The 19,300-nt window shown below is 38.3% G+C and overlaps 2 protein-coding genes, 1 non-coding gene and 1 pseudogene across 3 annotated transcripts in view; 2 read left to right on the plus strand and 2 right to left on the minus strand.

Moving 5' to 3' along the window:
• Nucleotides 1–335: 335 nt before the first annotated feature.
• Nucleotides 336–9,754, minus strand: LOC101605741 (cytochrome c oxidase assembly protein COX16 homolog, mitochondrial). The gene is made up of 4 exons (XM_004649306.2): nucleotides 9,529–9,754; nucleotides 7,043–7,114; nucleotides 3,153–3,215; nucleotides 336–848 (listed from the first exon to the last, which is right to left on the minus strand). Exons 1-4 carry the CDS (start codon nucleotides 9,595–9,597, stop codon nucleotides 732–734), a joined length of 321 nt encoding a protein of 106 aa, XP_004649363.2. The 5' UTR covers nucleotides 9,598–9,754; the 3' UTR covers nucleotides 336–731.
• Nucleotides 9,755–13,594: 3,840 nt separating this feature from the next.
• The window catches only part of LOC105943601 (synaptojanin 2 binding protein), a 30,518-nt gene continuing 24,812 nt past the window's right edge, over nucleotides 13,595–19,300 (minus strand). Inside the window, exon 4 of the mRNA XM_012947845.2 lies at nucleotides 13,595–18,771. Within this exon, the coding sequence (XP_012803299.1) occupies nucleotides 18,631–18,771 (141 nt within the window). The 3' untranslated portion in view covers nucleotides 13,595–18,630. The remainder of the gene's footprint in view (nucleotides 18,772–19,300) is intronic.
• On the plus strand, nucleotides 17,758–17,878 carry LOC123462655. The gene has a single exon (XR_006638438.1). It is a non-coding gene; the product is annotated as a small nucleolar RNA SNORA40 (small nucleolar RNA).
• On the plus strand, nucleotides 17,895–18,007 carry LOC123462654 (annotated as a pseudogene).

Raw genomic sequence — 19,300 nt, forward strand, 5'->3', positions numbered from 1 at the left:
CTAACATGGGTCCTGGGGAATTGAGCCTTGAACCAGGGTCCCTAGGCTTCACAGGCAAGCGCTTAACTGCTAAGCCATATCTCTAGCCCAATAAAAAATATTTTTAAAAGATAAGTAGAATTAATTATAAATTATACTAAGGTATAACATATACCTTAAGTCAGTGTTTTCAAAATCAATCATTTCTGGATTACCTCAACAAATTTATCACATCTTCTACTTTTGTTATTTTTGTCTTAACCAGGAATTTCATTATTACCTTAACATGTTCAATGATTTCAGAGACTGATTTGCCTATTTTATGACATATTATAAACTAAGCCAAGACTCTTGGATTGTGATCAATGCTTGGTTTTATTGAGAGAACTGTAAGCTAGATCTACAATATCCATTAGAAAGCAGAAGTAGCACAATATCCAAGTTGTTAGTAGAAAATGAGTGACAGCAGAGTCCAAGACACACTTCAGTTAGCAGAATTGACATGTTCACTGGAAGGTCACACTTCAGTTAGGAGAATTCACATGTTCGTTAGAAGGTATGTGGTCAACACTGCTACCTCTTTTGCAAGTAGACTAGCTGGAAAGGATAAAGACTTACATTTGCCTTTTTAATCAAGGTTATCTGCCATTAAATTATTCATATGCATGTTTCCACAGGTTTGAAATAGTCTTTCTATTAAAATAGAAGTCCAGTTGAAAATATTTAATTTAGAAAATAATAAATGAGCACTATCAGGTTGTCTTAGTTTTAAGAATTTCTGGATTCCGTCCTTGGAGGAGGTCAGGATCTTCCCAAGGCCTTGGGCCTCGAATATTTTTCCATTCTTCAAAAGTGGAGTCCTTAATTTTCTATAGAACCATAAAAGGTAAACATATTAATATAGGAGTCCCATAGCTTTGATTGAATCAATAAACAATGAACAAACAGAAAGAAAATTCCAATAGGCCTTCAGTTACTATTTCAGAAAATAAATCAACCTCAAACCAAACATGATACCTTTAAAATGCTCTACTTTTCAACTAAACTTAAATGTTACAAAGAATAAAACTTTTATGTCTCTCTTTCTAATCACATGTGCTATAACCATACTGTTATTCAAGACTGGTTAAGTGACCTTCTGCATGCTTAATAACCATATGTAGAAGCCAAAGCCAACTGGAGTTAAATAGGACAACCCATCTTCTGGTTCCTGTTCGTAAGTAAAAAGTGCTACAGGGGATGACAAGGCCCTTTTAACTTCTTCAAGCTGACTAGGTTGTATAGCACAGCAGTAGGAGATCTCCAGGAGGGAATTTATCTAAAGGCCCAAGGTGGAGAGACAATTTCTTGTGAACCAGTCTGATGCCTCACTTTGTTAAGTGTATGAATTTTCTTTGATCTCTGAGTTCCTCATTATGTTTTAAGCCTCTCTGGTCTTTTGTGTAAAGGGACCTTTGGTTCTTAGGCATTGCCTTCCACATGTGGGTGCATGAGCCTCTTCCACAGCCCTTTCATCCCAGGGTATTTCTCTGTGATAGAGATTCTCTTGTTTCCCCTCTCCCTTTCCAGCCAGGCAAGGAAGAGAATTCTCCTCTGGCTTGAGTCTTTCATCTAGCCTCCTCCCTGAATCTTAATCCCACTTTCAATAAACCTCATAATTCAAAATTCTGCCCTAAATAAACTTAATTAATAATATATATATTTAAAAAGTCCTTCTTCAGTGTCAGGTGTGGCAGTGTATGCCTTTAATCACAGCAGAGGCAGGAGAATTGCTGTTAGTTCAAAGCCACCCTGAGACTACAGAGTGAATTCCAGGTCAGCCTGAGTTAGATAGACAGACGCCCTACCTCAAAAAAGCAAAGGAAAAAAGAAAAGTCTTAATTCAGATTTAAAACTTTTCTTACTGGTTTTTGATGTTAATGCCTATCTTTTATCTCAATAAATAATCACAAAAGAGTTCACATGCCTTATTTTTAAAACACAAAGAAAAGAAGGAAGCTAGGAAAACAAGTTTAAGTATGAAAACTAATCTAGCATAATAATGACTAACAGGTTAGTGCGGGTAAGGAGACCCTAAAGTCTTCTACAAAGAGGAACAACCACAATCACTTGTTTTACACCTAAGAAAATGAGACTGAGTTTAAGAATGAAAAGATATTACTCATAGCTACCAAGAGGAAAATGCTTTTCAGCGATCTAAACTAGATGCTAGCTTGTTTTGTGTATCCTTATCTGTCTTCAGAGAGCCAATCTACATGCGGGCCCATACTCTTACTGAGTGACTTTTTTAGCTTTGATAACAAATGCTTTTCATATTTAAATAAATTATCAATGATAAGATAAAAAAATCTTTTTAGGGTTTTCTGACTCAAGAACACAAAATATCTGCATTTTCCCTCTTAGTACTTTTAGCATTTTGTTTTTAAATTCTTGATCTATATGTAATTTGTTTACAGTATATGAAATACAAGTCCATCTCTATTTCCTGGACAACAATGTAGTCAGCTAACTAATTAAGCCACAAACACAGACAACATCAGTATTTTCTTTTTGAATGAATATATACAGGTTGACACAGGCTTAGTATCTCTAAGCTCAAAATCTGATATCCAAAATCAAAAACATTTTGGGAGCTGGAGAGATGGCTAAAGGTACTTTAAAGGTACTTTCTTACAAAGTCTGATGGCCCAGGTTCAATTCTCCAGTGCATATATGAAGCCAGATACACAAAATGGCACAAATGTCTGGGGTTTATTTGCAGTGGCAGGAAGCCGTGGTGTCCCCATTCTCTCCTCCTTCTGCTTCTTTCCCTCTCTCTCAATATTAAAAAAAAAAAATGTGGTGTGTGTAAAAATGATCAGATATTTTTGTACTGGGAGTGTGCTCAGTGGTAGTCCTTGCCTAACATGCACAAAACTCAGTTTGATCAGTCAGACTTTGGAGTATTTGGATTTGACATTTTCAGATTAGGGAGTCTCAATTGGTAACATTTATCTGAAAAACTCTAAAATCTGCATTTCTGGGTATTTTAGATAAGAGATATTTAACCTGTAACTTACCAAATGCCATATATTCAGAATGAATTTATTTTCTGTACTACTTATTTATCTTAAGACAGAACCAGTCATGATTAGTCACAATGTTACAAAACACAAACTACAAACATGTCATACCTCATACTCTGACTCTAAAGATATTTTATTCATCTTCAATTTTTTTTCTAATTCAGGATCAATCTGTAGAAAAAACAAGGGACCATACATGATTTAAATCTGATATATCTGATTTTAAAATTTAAAAGCCACGGGAAGGACAGATGGGATAGAAGAGCCAATTTAAGATACATAATTTAAATCTCCACATCACTCACCTGAAGTACACAGCATCAGCAGACTTGCTACTACCACCACTACTACAGCAAACAGCAGCTACTGCATACCGAGCACTTGTTATATGTCAGGCATTTGACAGACATGATCTTGTCTTGTCATGATAAAACCTATGAAGTAAGTATTACTTTTATCCTAATTGTTACATATAAAGAAAACAATACAAGGAGTTTGAATAAATTGCCAAAGAGGCATAGTTTTGCTTTGAACATTGACCTAATGCCCTGACAGGCAACATTTCACTTGGTGTAATGCAGCTATGGGAGATCTACTAGTTGTTATTATCAGCATCTAGGAGAATACAACAACAATAAAAAAAGGCCTCTAAGGATGTCAGATAAACTATGCCACATATACGTCTCACTGAAAAGCTGTTGGTTTTGGTTCTTGTATTGTAGATCACCTTATGGGTCCCATATTTTTCTCTCAAATTTATATACCCATCACCAAAAAAGAGGAATTTCTGTATCATGAGAATAGCAAACTTTCAGAATAAAAATCAGGATGGTCTCAAGCAAACTACAATGGTGAGTCACTCTAAACCAACAGCCTTTTCTCCTTTCTTCAAATTTCTCATTTCAATTCATATCCTGCCCCCACCCCATCATCTTTGGCTCTTCTCAACTGATTTTGTCCTCTGGACCCAAATTTCAACCTACCTTGGCCCTAGCAATCTTGCCTTCTAAACTCTACCTTGCTAATTTCAATCTCTTAACTCTTAAAACCACCATCAATTAATCTTAGGCTATTAAGAATCAAAATCAATTTCTCAACTCTTTTCAACATTAGCCTACCTCATATCTTCCTCACTCCTTTTGAACTCATCATGACTTCACCTGAGTTGACTTCTCAATATTAAGCCATCTTGCTCTCAATATCAGTAGGCCTTGCCCTCTGTTCTATATAATAATGACAGGCCTGACCTTATTCTCCTACCTTTATTCTCTTGACTTTAGCAAACCCAGTCAGTCTTCTCAACTTCAATATCCTGACAACCTTCTCTTTACTTTGCCCCAACCTTCTAGACCCCTCCTACTATCTCAATTATTCTCATTCTTCTTTCTTAACTGGGTGCTTAGCATATCAATTTACCCATTCCTAAAAAACCAAAAATTTAAAACATTATAGAATATTCATATTTTTATATGACACATACCACATTGCTGATTACATACTATCAATTTGCTAATTTTCCCCCCAGAATCCATTCATTTCTCTCTATTGTCAGTGTCCATGCTTTACTTAAGGTTCTAGTATTATTATTATTAATCTTCACTTATTCTACTATTATAGAAAGTGTTATGGTTTGGATCTTGAAATGTCTCCCAAACCTTCAACAGTGTTAAGAGGTGGGAACTTTGGGAAATGATTGGATCATGACATTTCTAATCTGACCAATGGTTTAATCCATTCATGGATACAGAGCTTAATCCACTCTTGGGAGGTGGTGGAAACTTTATAAGGTATGGCTTGGATGGAGGAAGTAGGTCATTATAGGCTTGTCTCTTGAAGGGCCTCCTTTTCCCTTGGTCTCTTTCTCTCTCTGTCTCTTCCTTGTCATTATGAACTGAATAGTTCTGCTCTGCCATGTGCTCCATACCTTGATGCTCTGCCCTACCTTACGTCTAAGAGCAATGGAGCCAGGTGAACATGGACTGAGACCCCTGACACTCTGAGTAAAATAAACATTTCCTCCTTTTAAGTGGTTTCTCTCAGGTGTTTTGTCACAGCAACAGAAATCTAACTAACATGGAGTCCTAATGGGTCTCTCTACTTCCAATCCAAACAAGTACTTGCTTTCTATCTTGCTCCTCTAATCCCTATCTATCTTTTATTCCAGTGTGAGAGTTCTAAAAGGAAAATCTTACCATATATTCATTACTCCCTCTGCATTACAGAATATAACTCGTACAACTTAGTTAAATCCTACTCATTCTTAAAGCTGCAATTTCGAATGCCCCTTTCCAAATCTAAACTCTTTTCTTGAAGCTCTAGTAATGTCTTTCTTTACTAGAAATCTCACTACAGCAGTTTATTGATTTCTATGTTTGAGTGGAATTTGGTATGAGCTGTCTTGTAGCATCAGTTACACTACAAACTTTGTAAGAAACAATGTTTTTTTTCAAGGTAAGGTCTCCCTCTAGCCCAGACTGACCTGGAATTCACTATGCAGTCTCAGACTGACCTCAAACTCACAGTGATCCTCCAACCAAAGCCTCCCAAGTGCTGGGATTAAAGGCATGTGTCACCATGCCTACAGAGAAAAAAACAGTTTCCTAACACTTTATATTTTCTTGGCATAGTAACTGGGATGTTAACTAAAACCTTTTTATACAATTAAGCTGAAAATTATAGTTAAGAGAAAATTAATTGAAATTGCTAATAAAGAATTATTCTTGGGCTAGAAAGATGGCTTAGCAGTTAAGTGCTTGCCTGTGAAGCCTAAGGACCCTGGCTCAAGGCTCGATTCCCCAGGACCCACGTTAGCCAGATGCACAAAGGGGTATATGCGTCTGGAGTTCGTTTGCAGTAGCTGGAGGCCCTTGTGCGCCCATTCTCTGTCTCTCTTTATCTGCCTCTTTCTCTCTCTGTCTGTTGCTCTCAAATAAACAAATTTTTTAAAAAAATAATTATTCTTAAAATTTTTTTGTAAATGTGATATTCACTCTAACTCATACTATACATGGAATTACTGGAAGTTTGTTTCTCTCCAACCACAAAATCATATAAGGAAGCTAAACAGAGCTTTTGATCTTTATGTCCCACTATACTGAGGTCTACTGAAGATCTTTATTACTTGGAAAAACCTCTAAGCATCAGATATATGTCACAAATAAAAGCAACATACTTCATACTGAATAAACGAGAGTCCTTATGTAACACCTGATATGAGTTGTCAGTACATGTGTAATCACAGGTGGGGAGAAATAAGATCATTTACTTCTGTAAAGCCTTTGGTCTCACCTATAAAATGAAGGAATAGAATAGGCTTACCACAAAGTAGATACTATAAAATGATAGTTATCTTAATTTATTTTAAGATATTTTTAGTTAATTTATTTATCTGCAAGCAGAGAGAGAGATACAGAGAAGACAGAGAGAGAAAATGGATATGCCAGGACCTCCAGCCACTGTAAACAAACTCCAGGTACATGTGCCACTTTGTGTATCTGGCTTTATGTGGGCCCTGGAGAAATGAACCCAGGTTTAGGCTTTGCAGGCAAGTGCTTAAACCATTGAGCCATCTCTCCAGCCCAAGATATTTTCTTTACTATTAGTTACTAATGATACATACCAACATATTTATAACATTACTGGTATTACAGTGAAATAGCTCATTCATAATTAGAGAGGTAAAATGAAGGAAAATTGTAGATCAATGTTCTTCAGTTTCTCCCTAAAAGAACCATATCAGAAAATTTGGGGGGAGGCGAAAGCTAATAACATTGCAAATTTCCTAGTGATTAAGGAAAACTATTACTAAATTCTTTATATTATGTGATTCACATTCATGTGATCATTAATAGTATTTTAAAGAATAAGAAAGGGTGCAAAGATTATTAGCTTTGAAAAGCAAGACCAAGTCATATTGCTAAGTGTACTAAGTATGTATTTCTACTAAACCAAAACACATACCTAGACACAAGGACTATAACACCAACTATATTGCTTACCTTAATCTTCACAGCATCATATCGGATTTGTGAAAACTCACGAAGACCAAAAGAACCCCCAACAATCAGTAACTGCAACAAAGATAGGAACTAGTTATACAAAACAGAAAGGGGATACAGCTCATCTACATTTACCTAAACAAGAGGTAGACAATACAGAACCTACAGATTACTTTTCCTGGGCACTTATTACTTATCTTTTCAAAGAAGATGCACTAGAGATTACCTCTGAAAACATTCCATTGATGGCTGAAACATAGGAAGATGCTGAACTGAATATACTGTTTTATCCAATACATATATACCTATGCTGAAATTTAATTTTCTAAATAGCCACAGTAAGAGAGTAACAACAGTAATTAATAATAAAATAGGACAATGATTACAATGCATTGTAATAAATTTATGAGCTATTTATTTCTAGAATTCTCCTTTCAATAATTTTGAGTTTCGATAAATTTGAGTTCAATAATGTTAAGTATGAAACCACAGAAAGTGAAACTTCAGTAAAGAGGCTACTGTGTTTTCTTGGAAGAATTATAATGCATTATTACAAAATCCTTTTGAACCCAAGGAGGGCCTTGAGCTTGGTAGCCACTGACTAAATCCCCAACCCCACCAAATATTAAAACCAATGTCATGAATATGTGTGTATGTCTATGTATATACATGCATACACACATCATTTGTTTTTCTAGTCAGGGTCTCAAGTAGCTCAGGCTGGCCTGGAACATGCTATGTAGCTGAGGATGACTTTGAACCTCTGATTCTCTTGCACCCACCTCCACCTCCAGAGTGCTGTGATGACAAGTATGTGTTACTGAGTCCAGTTATGCAGTGCTTCTGCACCTCCCAGATGCTTGTCTTACTGCATGCAATTTTCTCAAGAGAAATGAAAACACAAAAGCTTGCATCGAGCTGGACAGATGGCTTAGCAGTTAAAGTACTTGCCTGTGACGCCTAAGGATTCAAGTTTAATTCCTCAGTACCCACTAAGCCACATACACACAGCAGCACATGTGTCTGGAGTTTATTTGCAGTGGCTAGAGGCCCTGGTGCACCCATTTTCTCTCTCCCTCTCAAATAAATTTAAAAAAAAATTAAGCTGGGTATGGTGGCCCATGCCTTTAATCCCAGTACATGGGAAGCAGAGATAAGAGTATTGCCTAAGCTAGAGCAAGACCCTACCTCAAAAACCCAAAAAACAACAAAAAATTTAAATGCTTGCATCTGAATAGTCATGTCAACATTATTCATAATAACCAAACAATCAATGGAAACAACTCAGATGCTCATTAATGGTTTCACAGATAATCAAAATTATGTATATACAGACCATGAAATATTCTATAGCCATAAAAAGAATGAAGTACTCATATAACAAAACCGTGAAAAATATTTTTCGGAGTTTTAAAAGCCACTCACAAAAGACTACATGTTGTATTATCCTACTAATATGAAGTGTCCAGAATGAGCAAATCTAGACAAAAGATATAGTTTAGTAGTTAGTTATATAAAGGGCACTGGAAATTAGGGAGTGTCTACTAATGGTTAATCTAATGGTGCTTCTCTTAGAGTGATAAAAATATTTTAAAACCAAATCACAGTAATGGCTGTATAAGTGAGAAGACCCTAGAAACAATGTAATCACACACTTTAAGTGAGTGAATGTTCAAGTGAGAACCAGTTAGGTCACAGGTCATATTACAAAGGCTGTTTCTTGTAACTAAGCCTGCAGTGTGGAAGTTGTATTCTTTTGTTAGGTGGTTTGAAAGAGAAGGAGCATATTATTAGTATATGCTTAATATTCCAAGTTCTCTTCTCTACGTTTTTGAGTAGACATTCCTATGAAGCATTACCGTCTATCCAAGAGAAAAAAAAGAGCAACTTGAAAACAAATCAATGTAGCACAATAAGTACACCACATCTGATGTACGATGAAGAGGATAACTTTCTGAGATTTTTTTTCCAGCAGTGTGGGATTTTAAAGTACCTAATGCAGCATTTTCCTCTACAATATATTTATATTATATATTTAGGCCCAGCACACACATAGTACAAACACTGTCACTCGCGGAAGCAAAATAACTTGTCTATGAACAAGCAGCACTGGTGCTTGGTAGGTCTCATCTCGATCTTCATGAAAACTGCGGACCTCTGTAAAAGTCGATGCAGCCATATAAACATTAAATTCACCGCTTGAGGGCTGCCACAGCGGGTTGGCACCGTGCTAAATAAACCCTTTATTTCCTAAGCTCTTCTATCAAAACCCCAAGTTTTAGTTAATCTCGGGCGGGGGTTAAAACGAGTTGCTGCGGTTCTCTGAGAGTCTTTCAAAACCGTGAACCGGGGACGGCAACAACAGCGTTCCCGACGTGGGAAGGAGGGCGGAGAAGAACCCCGAGACCCCCACTTTGAACTCGCTTCCAAGACCGGAAGAGAGCGCGCCGCAAGCAGGAGGCCCCGCCCCTTCCGGCGCCGCTCACCAACATGGGGACTCCGTAGCGGAGGGTCTTGTTCTTGCGCCACGCGCGCACCACCGCGGGCGTGACCATGACCCCACTCTCCCGCCGGCTCACACGCGCCCGCGAGCCGACCCACACGGGCCTCTAAACCTCGGTGCCCCAGAGCCTTTTCAGAGCCGGTTCTTCGCTCCTGGTGCCTGGTTCTCTCCCGCCCGGACTCCTCCAGGCAAAAGCAATCGACTCATCGCAACACTCGGGCTCCCTCCCCTCCGCCCTCCCCCCGGAAATTAGGGCCACAGCACTTTGGTTCCGGAGCGCTGGCGTCCAGTTGCTGTGGAAGCCAGAACCGTGCCTGGTCTGGGTCTTGACTGGCGTCTTCTTAGAACTTGGCACAACGCCACTCGATAAACTCAGCTTAAGTGAAGGGCGGGAATGGTCTTTTGAAGCTTATGCTTTAACCTTTATGCTTAATTGTGGGGTGGGTAATTTACTACCTTAATGAAGACTTTAAAAATATCCCAGTTATCACTGTGCCCTTAATGCCAATGCTTTTACTGTGAGAGGGCCTGTAAACTTGTCATTAATGAATGCATTTTTTCCTTTGCTTAAACAATCACATAGCTTGTTTTCGTGCCTGAGAGGTTTAACTACACAGCTGCCTTTCAATCACGAAAGGGCTATGCATGGTGACCCCTGTCTTTAATTCCAGCAGTCACACTCTGAAGGCAGAGGTAGGAGGATCGGACCACCCTGAGACTACAGAGTGAGTTCTAGGTTAGCCCCGGCTAAAGTGAGACCCTACCTTGAAAAAGCAAAAAAAGTGAGCTCGTAAGTGGTCTGTGTATGCTTGTGCAAACTGCCTGGTTCTTTACAGGACACGTTCAGAAAGTTCTGGTTCTGACTTAATATACTGACTCTCAAAACCTAGTACTGGGGCTTGAGGATTTAGCTCAGTGGATGAGCACTTGCCTAGCAAGTGCAAAGCTGTGGGTTTCATCCTTAGCAAGGGAAAACAAAACAACAAAGAATCCTAGTGTTCAGTGGAGATAACTTTCCATCTCTAAAATCCTACTTTCCCATCTTTATATGGGAAATAATTTTGATAATAGGCTTATTTTAAACATTAAATGAGACTACTCTCAAGTGAACACTTGAGAGAATTTAGAAACTAGTATGGCTTAGCATTTTTTATGTTAATTCTTGCATCATGGACAACTGTCGCTCTGGCAACGATGGCTGCTCACATTCAATTCTGACAATGCTCGATTCATTTCCAAAATTACAAAGGAAATTTTTTTAGGACTCTAGGAAATGGGTCAATACTCTTCAATCAGGGACTCAAAAGGGTCATTCCCTCCACTCCCTTTTAGGCAAGGTCTCATTCTAGTCCAGGCTGGCTTGGAACTCACTCTGTAGCCCCACCTGAGGCTGGCCTCAAACTGTGATGATCCTGCTACCTCAGACTCCCAATTGTTGGGATTAAAAATGTGTGTCACCATGCCTGGCCTCTTCTCTGTTTTAATACTACAGATCCATCTCAACCTACAAGTTTCTGTGATTCAAACAAGAACCTGACAGGTCTGTATTTTATTTATTTATTTATTTTTGTAGGCACGGACCCCATAACAGCATCTCAGTCAACAGTGAGCTTCATGTAAACAACAGAGGTCCTATTAGATTACAATGGAGCTGAAAACTCCTTTGATTAGTATTTTTAGCGCAACTTCTTATGCTTAGATATATAACGGTTTGATCGCATGCTAAAAGAACCTGTGGTATAGCATATATAAGCTTCACCTTCTTGGTTTTCTTAAGTACATTTCATGGCTGACTAACACCATCCTAAAATGTACTCCTGCTAACTGAAACATGACTATGAAGCTTTACTGGAACACAGTCACACCATTTTGCTTATTGTCCATGATTGCTTTCACCCTACAAATGGCAAAGACCCAAACCTTCAGACCTAAATACTTCTTAGCTGGTTCTTGGAGAAAAAGTTTGCTGACTTATGGCCTTTGCTGTTTAAGGTCTGGTTTCTCTCTTGTGGGATTAAAAAATGCCCACATCTCCACACTAGTTCCACCAAGAGATAGAGCTGAAGTCTTCTTTCACACAGATTTCAGGTTTAGCATGATTTGTTTGGGCAATTAAGATATTGGTAAATGTGGGCTGGAGAGATGGCTTAGTGGTTAAGTGCTTGCCTGTGAAGCCTAAGGACCCGGTTTGAGGCTCGGTTCCCCAGGACCCACGTTAGCCAGATGCACAAGGGGGCATACATGTCTGGAGTTCGTTTGCAGTGGCTGGAGGCCCTGGTGTGCCCACTTCTCTCTCTCTGGAGGCCCTGGCGTGCCCATTCTCTCTCTCTATCTCTCTCTCTCTCTCTCTCTTTCTCTCTTTCTCTGTTGCTCTCAAATAAAAATGAACAAAAACAAAATTTTTTAAAAACATTGGCAAATGTGACAAAAGCAAAGGTTTACACTGGGGTTCACCTTCTTGAAATGCTTCCTTAAGATTCCCAATGCTGTGAAGAAGCCCAGTCTTGTATGCTGGAACAGTAGGGGCAACATGGAGAAAAATGAAGGCATGCCAGTGAGCACTGCGAGGCATGTGAGAGAAACCGTCTTAGACTACCCACCCATGGTCAGTTATCAGATGACTGTGGCTGCATGAGGAACCCCACGTGACTAGCAGAAGCAATCATCAACCACAGAATATTGTTTTAAAAATCAGTAAAACATTGTTCTTATAAGTCACTTTTTTGTCATATTTTGTTACTGTAATAGTTACACATGGTTTTCACCATGTAAACTCAGGTCATGTCTGTGAGGGATTGTCCAGACTGTGATGAGATGGGAAAATCCACCCTAAATGTGGGCAGTGCTATTCCATGGGCTGAGGTCCTGGACTACATAACAAGCAGAAAGCTAGCTGAACAGCAGCATTCTTCACTCTCCACTTCCTGTGGCAAAGTGACAAGTTTTCTCCTGTTTCTGCCACCTTGCCCTCCCTACCATCAGATGGTGTCTCTTAGTACTGTAAGCCCACATAAGCCCTTCTTCCCTCAAGCCACTTCCTGCCAGACATTTCATCACGGCTACAAGAAAACTAACAAAACAATGGAATAGATAAATGACATAGGTTTGCCTAGAAAGAAAGTGGTCACACTATACATACTACTTAGAGACCAGCAACTGACTCTAGTTGTGAACTGTGCTTAAGCTGTGTGACATGGTCAATGTAAATTGCTTGTTTGAAAATCATATCCAATCCATGGTCCATTTCTAACAAGTCCCTAATTAATCCTGTGGCAAAAGCCTATTTCTATCTTCCACCTCATATGGCTTTGGGGGATATGCATAAAGGCTAGTAATTGCTTTCAAATACTGTATATAAACACAAAATGGTGCTGTTACTGCTATTATTATAATGCATTTAACCTAGTACACTCAGTTTCATGTTACCCATAATAACAAGCTGTGAAAGAGTGGTTGAATCAAGTTAAACATAATAAAGTTTAATTTTCTGAAATGGTGGAAGAGCACAGGTCCAGCTTGAAGTAAACTCCCAAGTTTAAAAATGACTAGCTATGGATCTTGACCAAGCTACTAGCTTCTTTAAGCATCAAATTACTTCAACTATAAAAATGGAATATTGGTACTGCTTTGCACAACTGCAAACCTGGCTTTGCAAAAGAGCATCAACATGCAGGGCCTGGTACCTGGAGAACAGAAGCAGTGCAAGGTTGTGGTTATTATGAGGTTCTAAAGTCAGACTGTCTTGCTGATCTGTGCAATGCAGACAACAGCTATCTTGAGAGTTTTTGTGAGGCCTGTATGAATACATGCTAAGGGCATAAAACAGCTGGAATACTGCTAAGAACTCAATAGTTGTCAGTTAATTCTAGTAACAGCATACAAAATTGTCCTATTCTTAACCACCTTACCAAAGTTAAGCCTCTAATTAGCCATTTTGATTGCCCTCTTTCCATTGTCCAGTCAGAGGTAATAAGGTAACCAAATATAGGGAAATGCTCAAAAGTCTCCAAAAGGAGAAGAAGAAGAAAAAAAAAACAAGACTGTACAGATTTAATGACAAATTCAACAAGTTTTTATTGAATGCCACAGTTCAATATGCATTTTGGACACACTATTATCTCACTTGCTGTATGTAATATAAAATAGCAAAGCTTGAGATTATCATATATTTTGACAGCCTCACTAATGTATTGTAATTGGCAGTGATATTTTCTTAGATGATATGATTTTATGACTACATGTCTACCAAGTAACTATCAGATATCTATTTAATTTGTGATGTTCACATCTAAGGATGCAACATGACATGAGAATCAAAGTAGAAAGAAAGCAAGACAAAACAAGGTTTATAAGGAAAATAACTGTATAAGAATTAACATAGCTTGAAAGTAAGACATACAAGTATCTAGTGATAAACTCGCTTCAATCAGCATTGCAGACACAGCACTAAAATGGGATTTGTGTCTTCATTTGTAAATCTGCCAACTAGGAAAAAGGATCATCCCGTTTCCTGTGATTAACCAATACATTTATAAAATTCTTCTGTAAATCATTTTCTTGGCTAGTTATATTAAATTTCATTTGAAAACCTATTTCAGTCTTCTCTTCCTTTTTCCACTGTAGAAACAATGCTACCAATGAGGAAAACATACAGTAATGATTTTTAGTGCTTACTGTAACAAGATTTCTCAGAAGCAGCAATGCTTTTTTTTATAAATTTTTACATTACCAAATGCATCAGGTCAGTAAATAGTGTAGTTTGTTTTATATATAAATAACACCATACAGAGTCAATGACAGTTGAAAATCTTGGCTCCCACTGGAAGTAAATTCTTTAAAATACTGTCTTTTTTTCATCATAATTACCTTTGAGATGTGAGGGTTGGTCTAAAAAAGACTTGCAGTTAAAAGAGGAAGATCAAAAAGGGCTTTCATGGGATAGTAAACAACTCTAAACCTACCACAGGCAAGAGGTAGAGAGCTTCAGAGCTCAAATGTACACCTAAGTGATGGTAGACAATTACACTGATATTGAAACCATTTATTTTCAGATACAAGCTACTTCAGCTTAGTAACCACATTGTATTTATCACCCTATCTTCAGCACCTAGCACACAGTTGGCATTATCCTATGAATGAAGAAAAAATAAATTCATATCGTACAGAGAGAATTTCTGTGCAATGTTGGTAGAATAAACTTTATTGGCTGTACATTAAACTACATTGTTCACATTCTTGACAGTTTATGGACACTTGTTTCATTCTCTGTATTCCCAATAGCTTATTTTTGTGATTAAAACAAAACAAATACCACCAAAAGTCATACATTTCTAATTTAGAGCCAGCTGGAATTACAACTCATGTGGCTAGATTATTTTTCTCTGATTGTTCAATGAACTTCCCTTCTAATCTTGATGCATGCAATATGCTTCAGCTACCAGTTCTTCTACTGTATTCAAATCCCAAAGAGAGAAGATAGAAGTAGAGTGTGTTTTGTTTTGTACAAATTCATGTAGTGGACACATTCAAAACAAAGATAAGAGATAAGATGTCCAGGTTATTCTTACCACAGAAAAGGGAAAAACAGTATACTAAGAAAGTGGTGACTCTCAAGCTTTGGCATGAATTGGTTACCTTGGGGTGGAAGGAAAGGGAGGAATTACTAACAGACTGTTCAGTGTCTCACACGGTAAGGAGGGGACGAATACCAGAAATTTGCTTTCCTAACAAGTTCCCCAGTAATACTGATGCTTTTGTCCAGAGACCTCACTTAGAGAACTACTGGCAACAAGATTATTGATGCTGGCACCTGAAGTCCTGAGTTTAAATCCTGCCTCTATCACCACCTCTATGATCTTAGGAAAGTAATTTATCCTCTCATCTTCAGTCTCTTTATAGCAGTACTTAGATTGAAGAATTGTAAGGCATGAATAGTGTACCAAACAGTTTGGCACAGTCCCTGACAAAGAATATGATAAATATTAAGTTCCTTATCTTTGGCTAGATGGTCCAGTGAATTACACGAACTCATTCACAGTTAAAGCTTTGCAGGCAAACAAAATAGAGATAAGTGAAGCAAACTGTAATCAGAATTATAGATAATACACAATAAATATAAGAAATGTTTTAAATATAGGGTCTTAAAATACTTTCAATTTTCAAAATATTTAACATTATAATTTAGGTGGTAGGAACACCATATATAATCGAGGAAGTGGTAAGACTATTAGATTCAGTCTATATGGAACACAAAATTTTTTACAAGTTATAATGGATTCTAATACCTCATCTACAATAATTGTAGTTTTCATAGAACCAGAGTAAAATACATTTTGATCTTTAAATACTATGTATTTTACAAGGAGACCCAAACTATTTAAGGGCATCAGAATCCCTATTACCAACCAAAGCAAAACTTCTAGCAATGAAGAGACAATTTTTTTTTAATTTACCTATATGGAAATATAGCTTTTTTTTTTTTCTTGACATTTGATTCCCTTTATATGTCCCAATATCTTTCAAGAATGCCCAAACTCAGAGGTGTATTCTGGAAGGAAAGCAGTTTATGGGAGAAACTGCTGTGCATGTCATCGGTACGAGGAGGTAAAGTACCAGAGGCTGGCCCTCCACAGGAGAGTTGGCTGAGACGTAAACTAGAGTAAGTTTTGCTGTTTCTCTGTGGAACCTACAATGACTCTTGTTATCTAAATAATAGTCTTAAAAAGAACAAATAGCTCACATTAAAAGATATTAAGTTTTTAATGCAAGTTCCTCCCAAAGACAAGGTCTTACTGGACCTTTTGTTTTTAAAACTTCCTTTTTCATTCTATGCCAGTATGTGACAGGTTTTTTTTTTTTTCTGAATTCTAAACAAATAAACAAAATTCCCAAGCCCTGTGATGGTTATCTGCGTGTCGTCTTTGTTGATGCATCATGTTCTGTTCTACATGGTAAGATTTTTTTTATTACTATTTCCAACTACTACTCTATTTTAACTATTACTAATGATATGCTTTTAACTTTTTACCTGTTTATGAATTCTTTTAACTAGACTCTGAGTTTCTACAGGATCCCTACATTGTCCTGTTCCTTAAGTATCCCAATTTTGAGTAGCTATTCTCTTTTGCTATGTGCAGTAAAACATGACACCAGCCTATGCTGTCCTACTTATGTGGCTAATTCCATCTCAAGTGTTTGCCCTAACTGGAACCAAAAGACTTTTTAGGATGAAATCTATATATTTCTTTTCTTTGTACAAGTGTCTTGACAAAACTAATGTCTAACCAGCATTTGCTAGATTGCCCATGTTAAACACTGGAAATAATTTATTGCCTTAGGGGAAAAAAAATCCAATGTTGAAATAAGATAAAGCTTAGCCTGACCAGCATAGTTGAAGGATGAAAATTATTTTCGCAAAGCCAGGAAAATTAGCCTTAGTTTCCCTATCCTCAGTGCTTTAAAGACAACTTAAATACCACATGGGGAGGATGGTCCCCATCTCAATGATATTCCTGGTATTCTGTAGCATCCAGTCATCTATAGTCTATCCCTAGGCTCCTCTCAGAGAACACGCACCAAATTTCCGTATTCTCTAAAACAAGCAACACTCGTTTCTTCTCCTTCTCTGAAAAACATGGCTCATTAACTTATTGAAGTTATAGTGTTTACATACTTTAAAGAAAAAGAAAAAAACAAACACCAGCAATCCAGGCCTTCTCATTTTAACCAAAGCAGCAGAGCTGACTTTGGGTCTGTCCTACCAGGGAGGCAGTTCCTTCTCTCTGCATTTGCCTGCCTACTGCTAGACATTGCTCAGTAGCCTACAGGGCACAGGGGCCACCTCAGAGGTGGGATCTTGGTCTTCTCAGTAGTCTTGGTGGCTTGGTTTGGCCTGACCACAGCCATCCCAGCTGATCCTTTCATAGCTCTGTGAACTGCCACACAAGCCACTGGGCAGACCAGAGCCTGGTAACATTTCTCTTTTAACTCAATTTTTTCTTAACAGATCACCTTCAGCAGATGTTTGATGACAGTTTCCTGCACTGCCACCATAGCTACTGTGCAAAGTACTTTTGCTCACTACGGGTTCAGTCAGTCGTTCTGTTGCTGTTCTTCAGGTGAGCTTCACTGGACAGTCTCTTAAAGATGACCTCCCACTATACAATCTCTCCCCACAGCTCCTGATGGTCTTCACTTAAGATCCTCCTTTACTATCATTTGTGGATGTTTCTGTGCAGCTTGTAGAGAAAAACTTATAGACAGGTGCAAACACATTCTTTTATAACCCAGAATCCATTGCTCAATATGAGTTCTGATATAGACAAGAAGGAATTAAGATCATCCCTTAGTAGCACTTGTGTTTCTGCTTAACATGTGGACAAAGACAGGTGCAAAAATAAATTCTTGTTACAACCCAAACTCACTGTTCAGTATGAATTTTGACACATACAAGAAGGAATATGATACAACCCCCAAAAGAGTGTCCCCTCAGAAGCCTGGGAACCAGTGCAGTTTTCTAACCTCTTTAATTCCCCATAAGGTATCAATGCTTTACTATCTTATATGCATATGTGTATGTATGGATATACGGATTTGCTTTTGTAAGAAAGTAAAAAACTCTGTTCATTCTCTTGTGTCCAGTATAGGCATCCAGGTATGTCATTACAAATTAAAGGCCACAAATACTTCTCAAGGAAAAGCATTAAAAAGAAAAATCCACTCTTCTCTCATGTAATACAGCTGGCCTTCAAAGCATTCCAGCTAAGCAAAAGACATCACCTCTGGTGACAGAAGACTGGATCTTTCCCTCTTTGGGTGGTAGCTGACTTCCCATTGGCAGTTTTAGTAAAATATGTAACTCCTTGTTTGTTCTAAGCAAGGGTTTTCTTCATCTTTCCTTCAAATAATACCTTTACTCTCCCATTAGAATCTGAAGCCTTGTAGATTTTGAACAACAAGGTTTGGGGTGAGAATTAGTCACTTTAAATCATGTCTTGCCTATGCAGAGAGGGAAAGATAAGGGAGAATGGAAGGGAGGGACGGTAAAATGTAAGTTCACTGGGCACACTGGAAGACGGCAAGTCTTTCAAAGCCGTTGCCGGTACCTCATCAAGGCCCAGGCTGTTACTATGGCAAGGGCGAACACTGGCAGCAGAACCACAGCTACAGGAATACCGCCTGGCTCGCCTTCACCTCGATGCACGACAGGTCCATTCTGCACCTGCAACTGAAAGTGAAGCACTATTACCTCGCGGTGTCTGCTTACCACAGCTGAAACATGCGAGCTGACACATCACCTGGGGTCTGCAGACCACCCAAAGCCGTGTACCCCAAACACTTCCTAGTACAAGGAACTCTCGGTCCTGAGGTGATGCATCACTGTCACAGGTGTTCTGGGAAGAAATTCAGGCCTTTAACCTTGCTCTACTATAGACTTAATGGGAAAATCTTAAAGGGAAGATCACATAATTTCTTTCTGTTTCTGTACTACCTCCATCTCACTGTATGTGTTTCCTGTCAGGAAAATAAAGATGTGAGATGAAACCTCTTGATACCATGAGAGGTCTGGATATCATCAAGCAGGGGAAGGGAAAGGAAGGAGGACGTTTTCCTGGAAATGCTTACACACAAAGATTAGCAGTTATCAGAAAGCAGTAAGAGCAGATACAGGCAATGTCAACACAGTGGCGATGTTGTTATTTGGAAATGGTTTACAACTCCTAGATGGGATCTCCACCCTCCTGCAATGGGGTCTT

The sequence above is a fragment of the Jaculus jaculus genome, chromosome 7, assembly GCF_020740685.1.
Source record: "Jaculus jaculus isolate mJacJac1 chromosome 7, mJacJac1.mat.Y.cur, whole genome shotgun sequence".
In the NCBI taxonomy this organism is placed as follows: Eukaryota; Metazoa; Chordata; class Mammalia; order Rodentia; family Dipodidae; genus Jaculus; species Jaculus jaculus.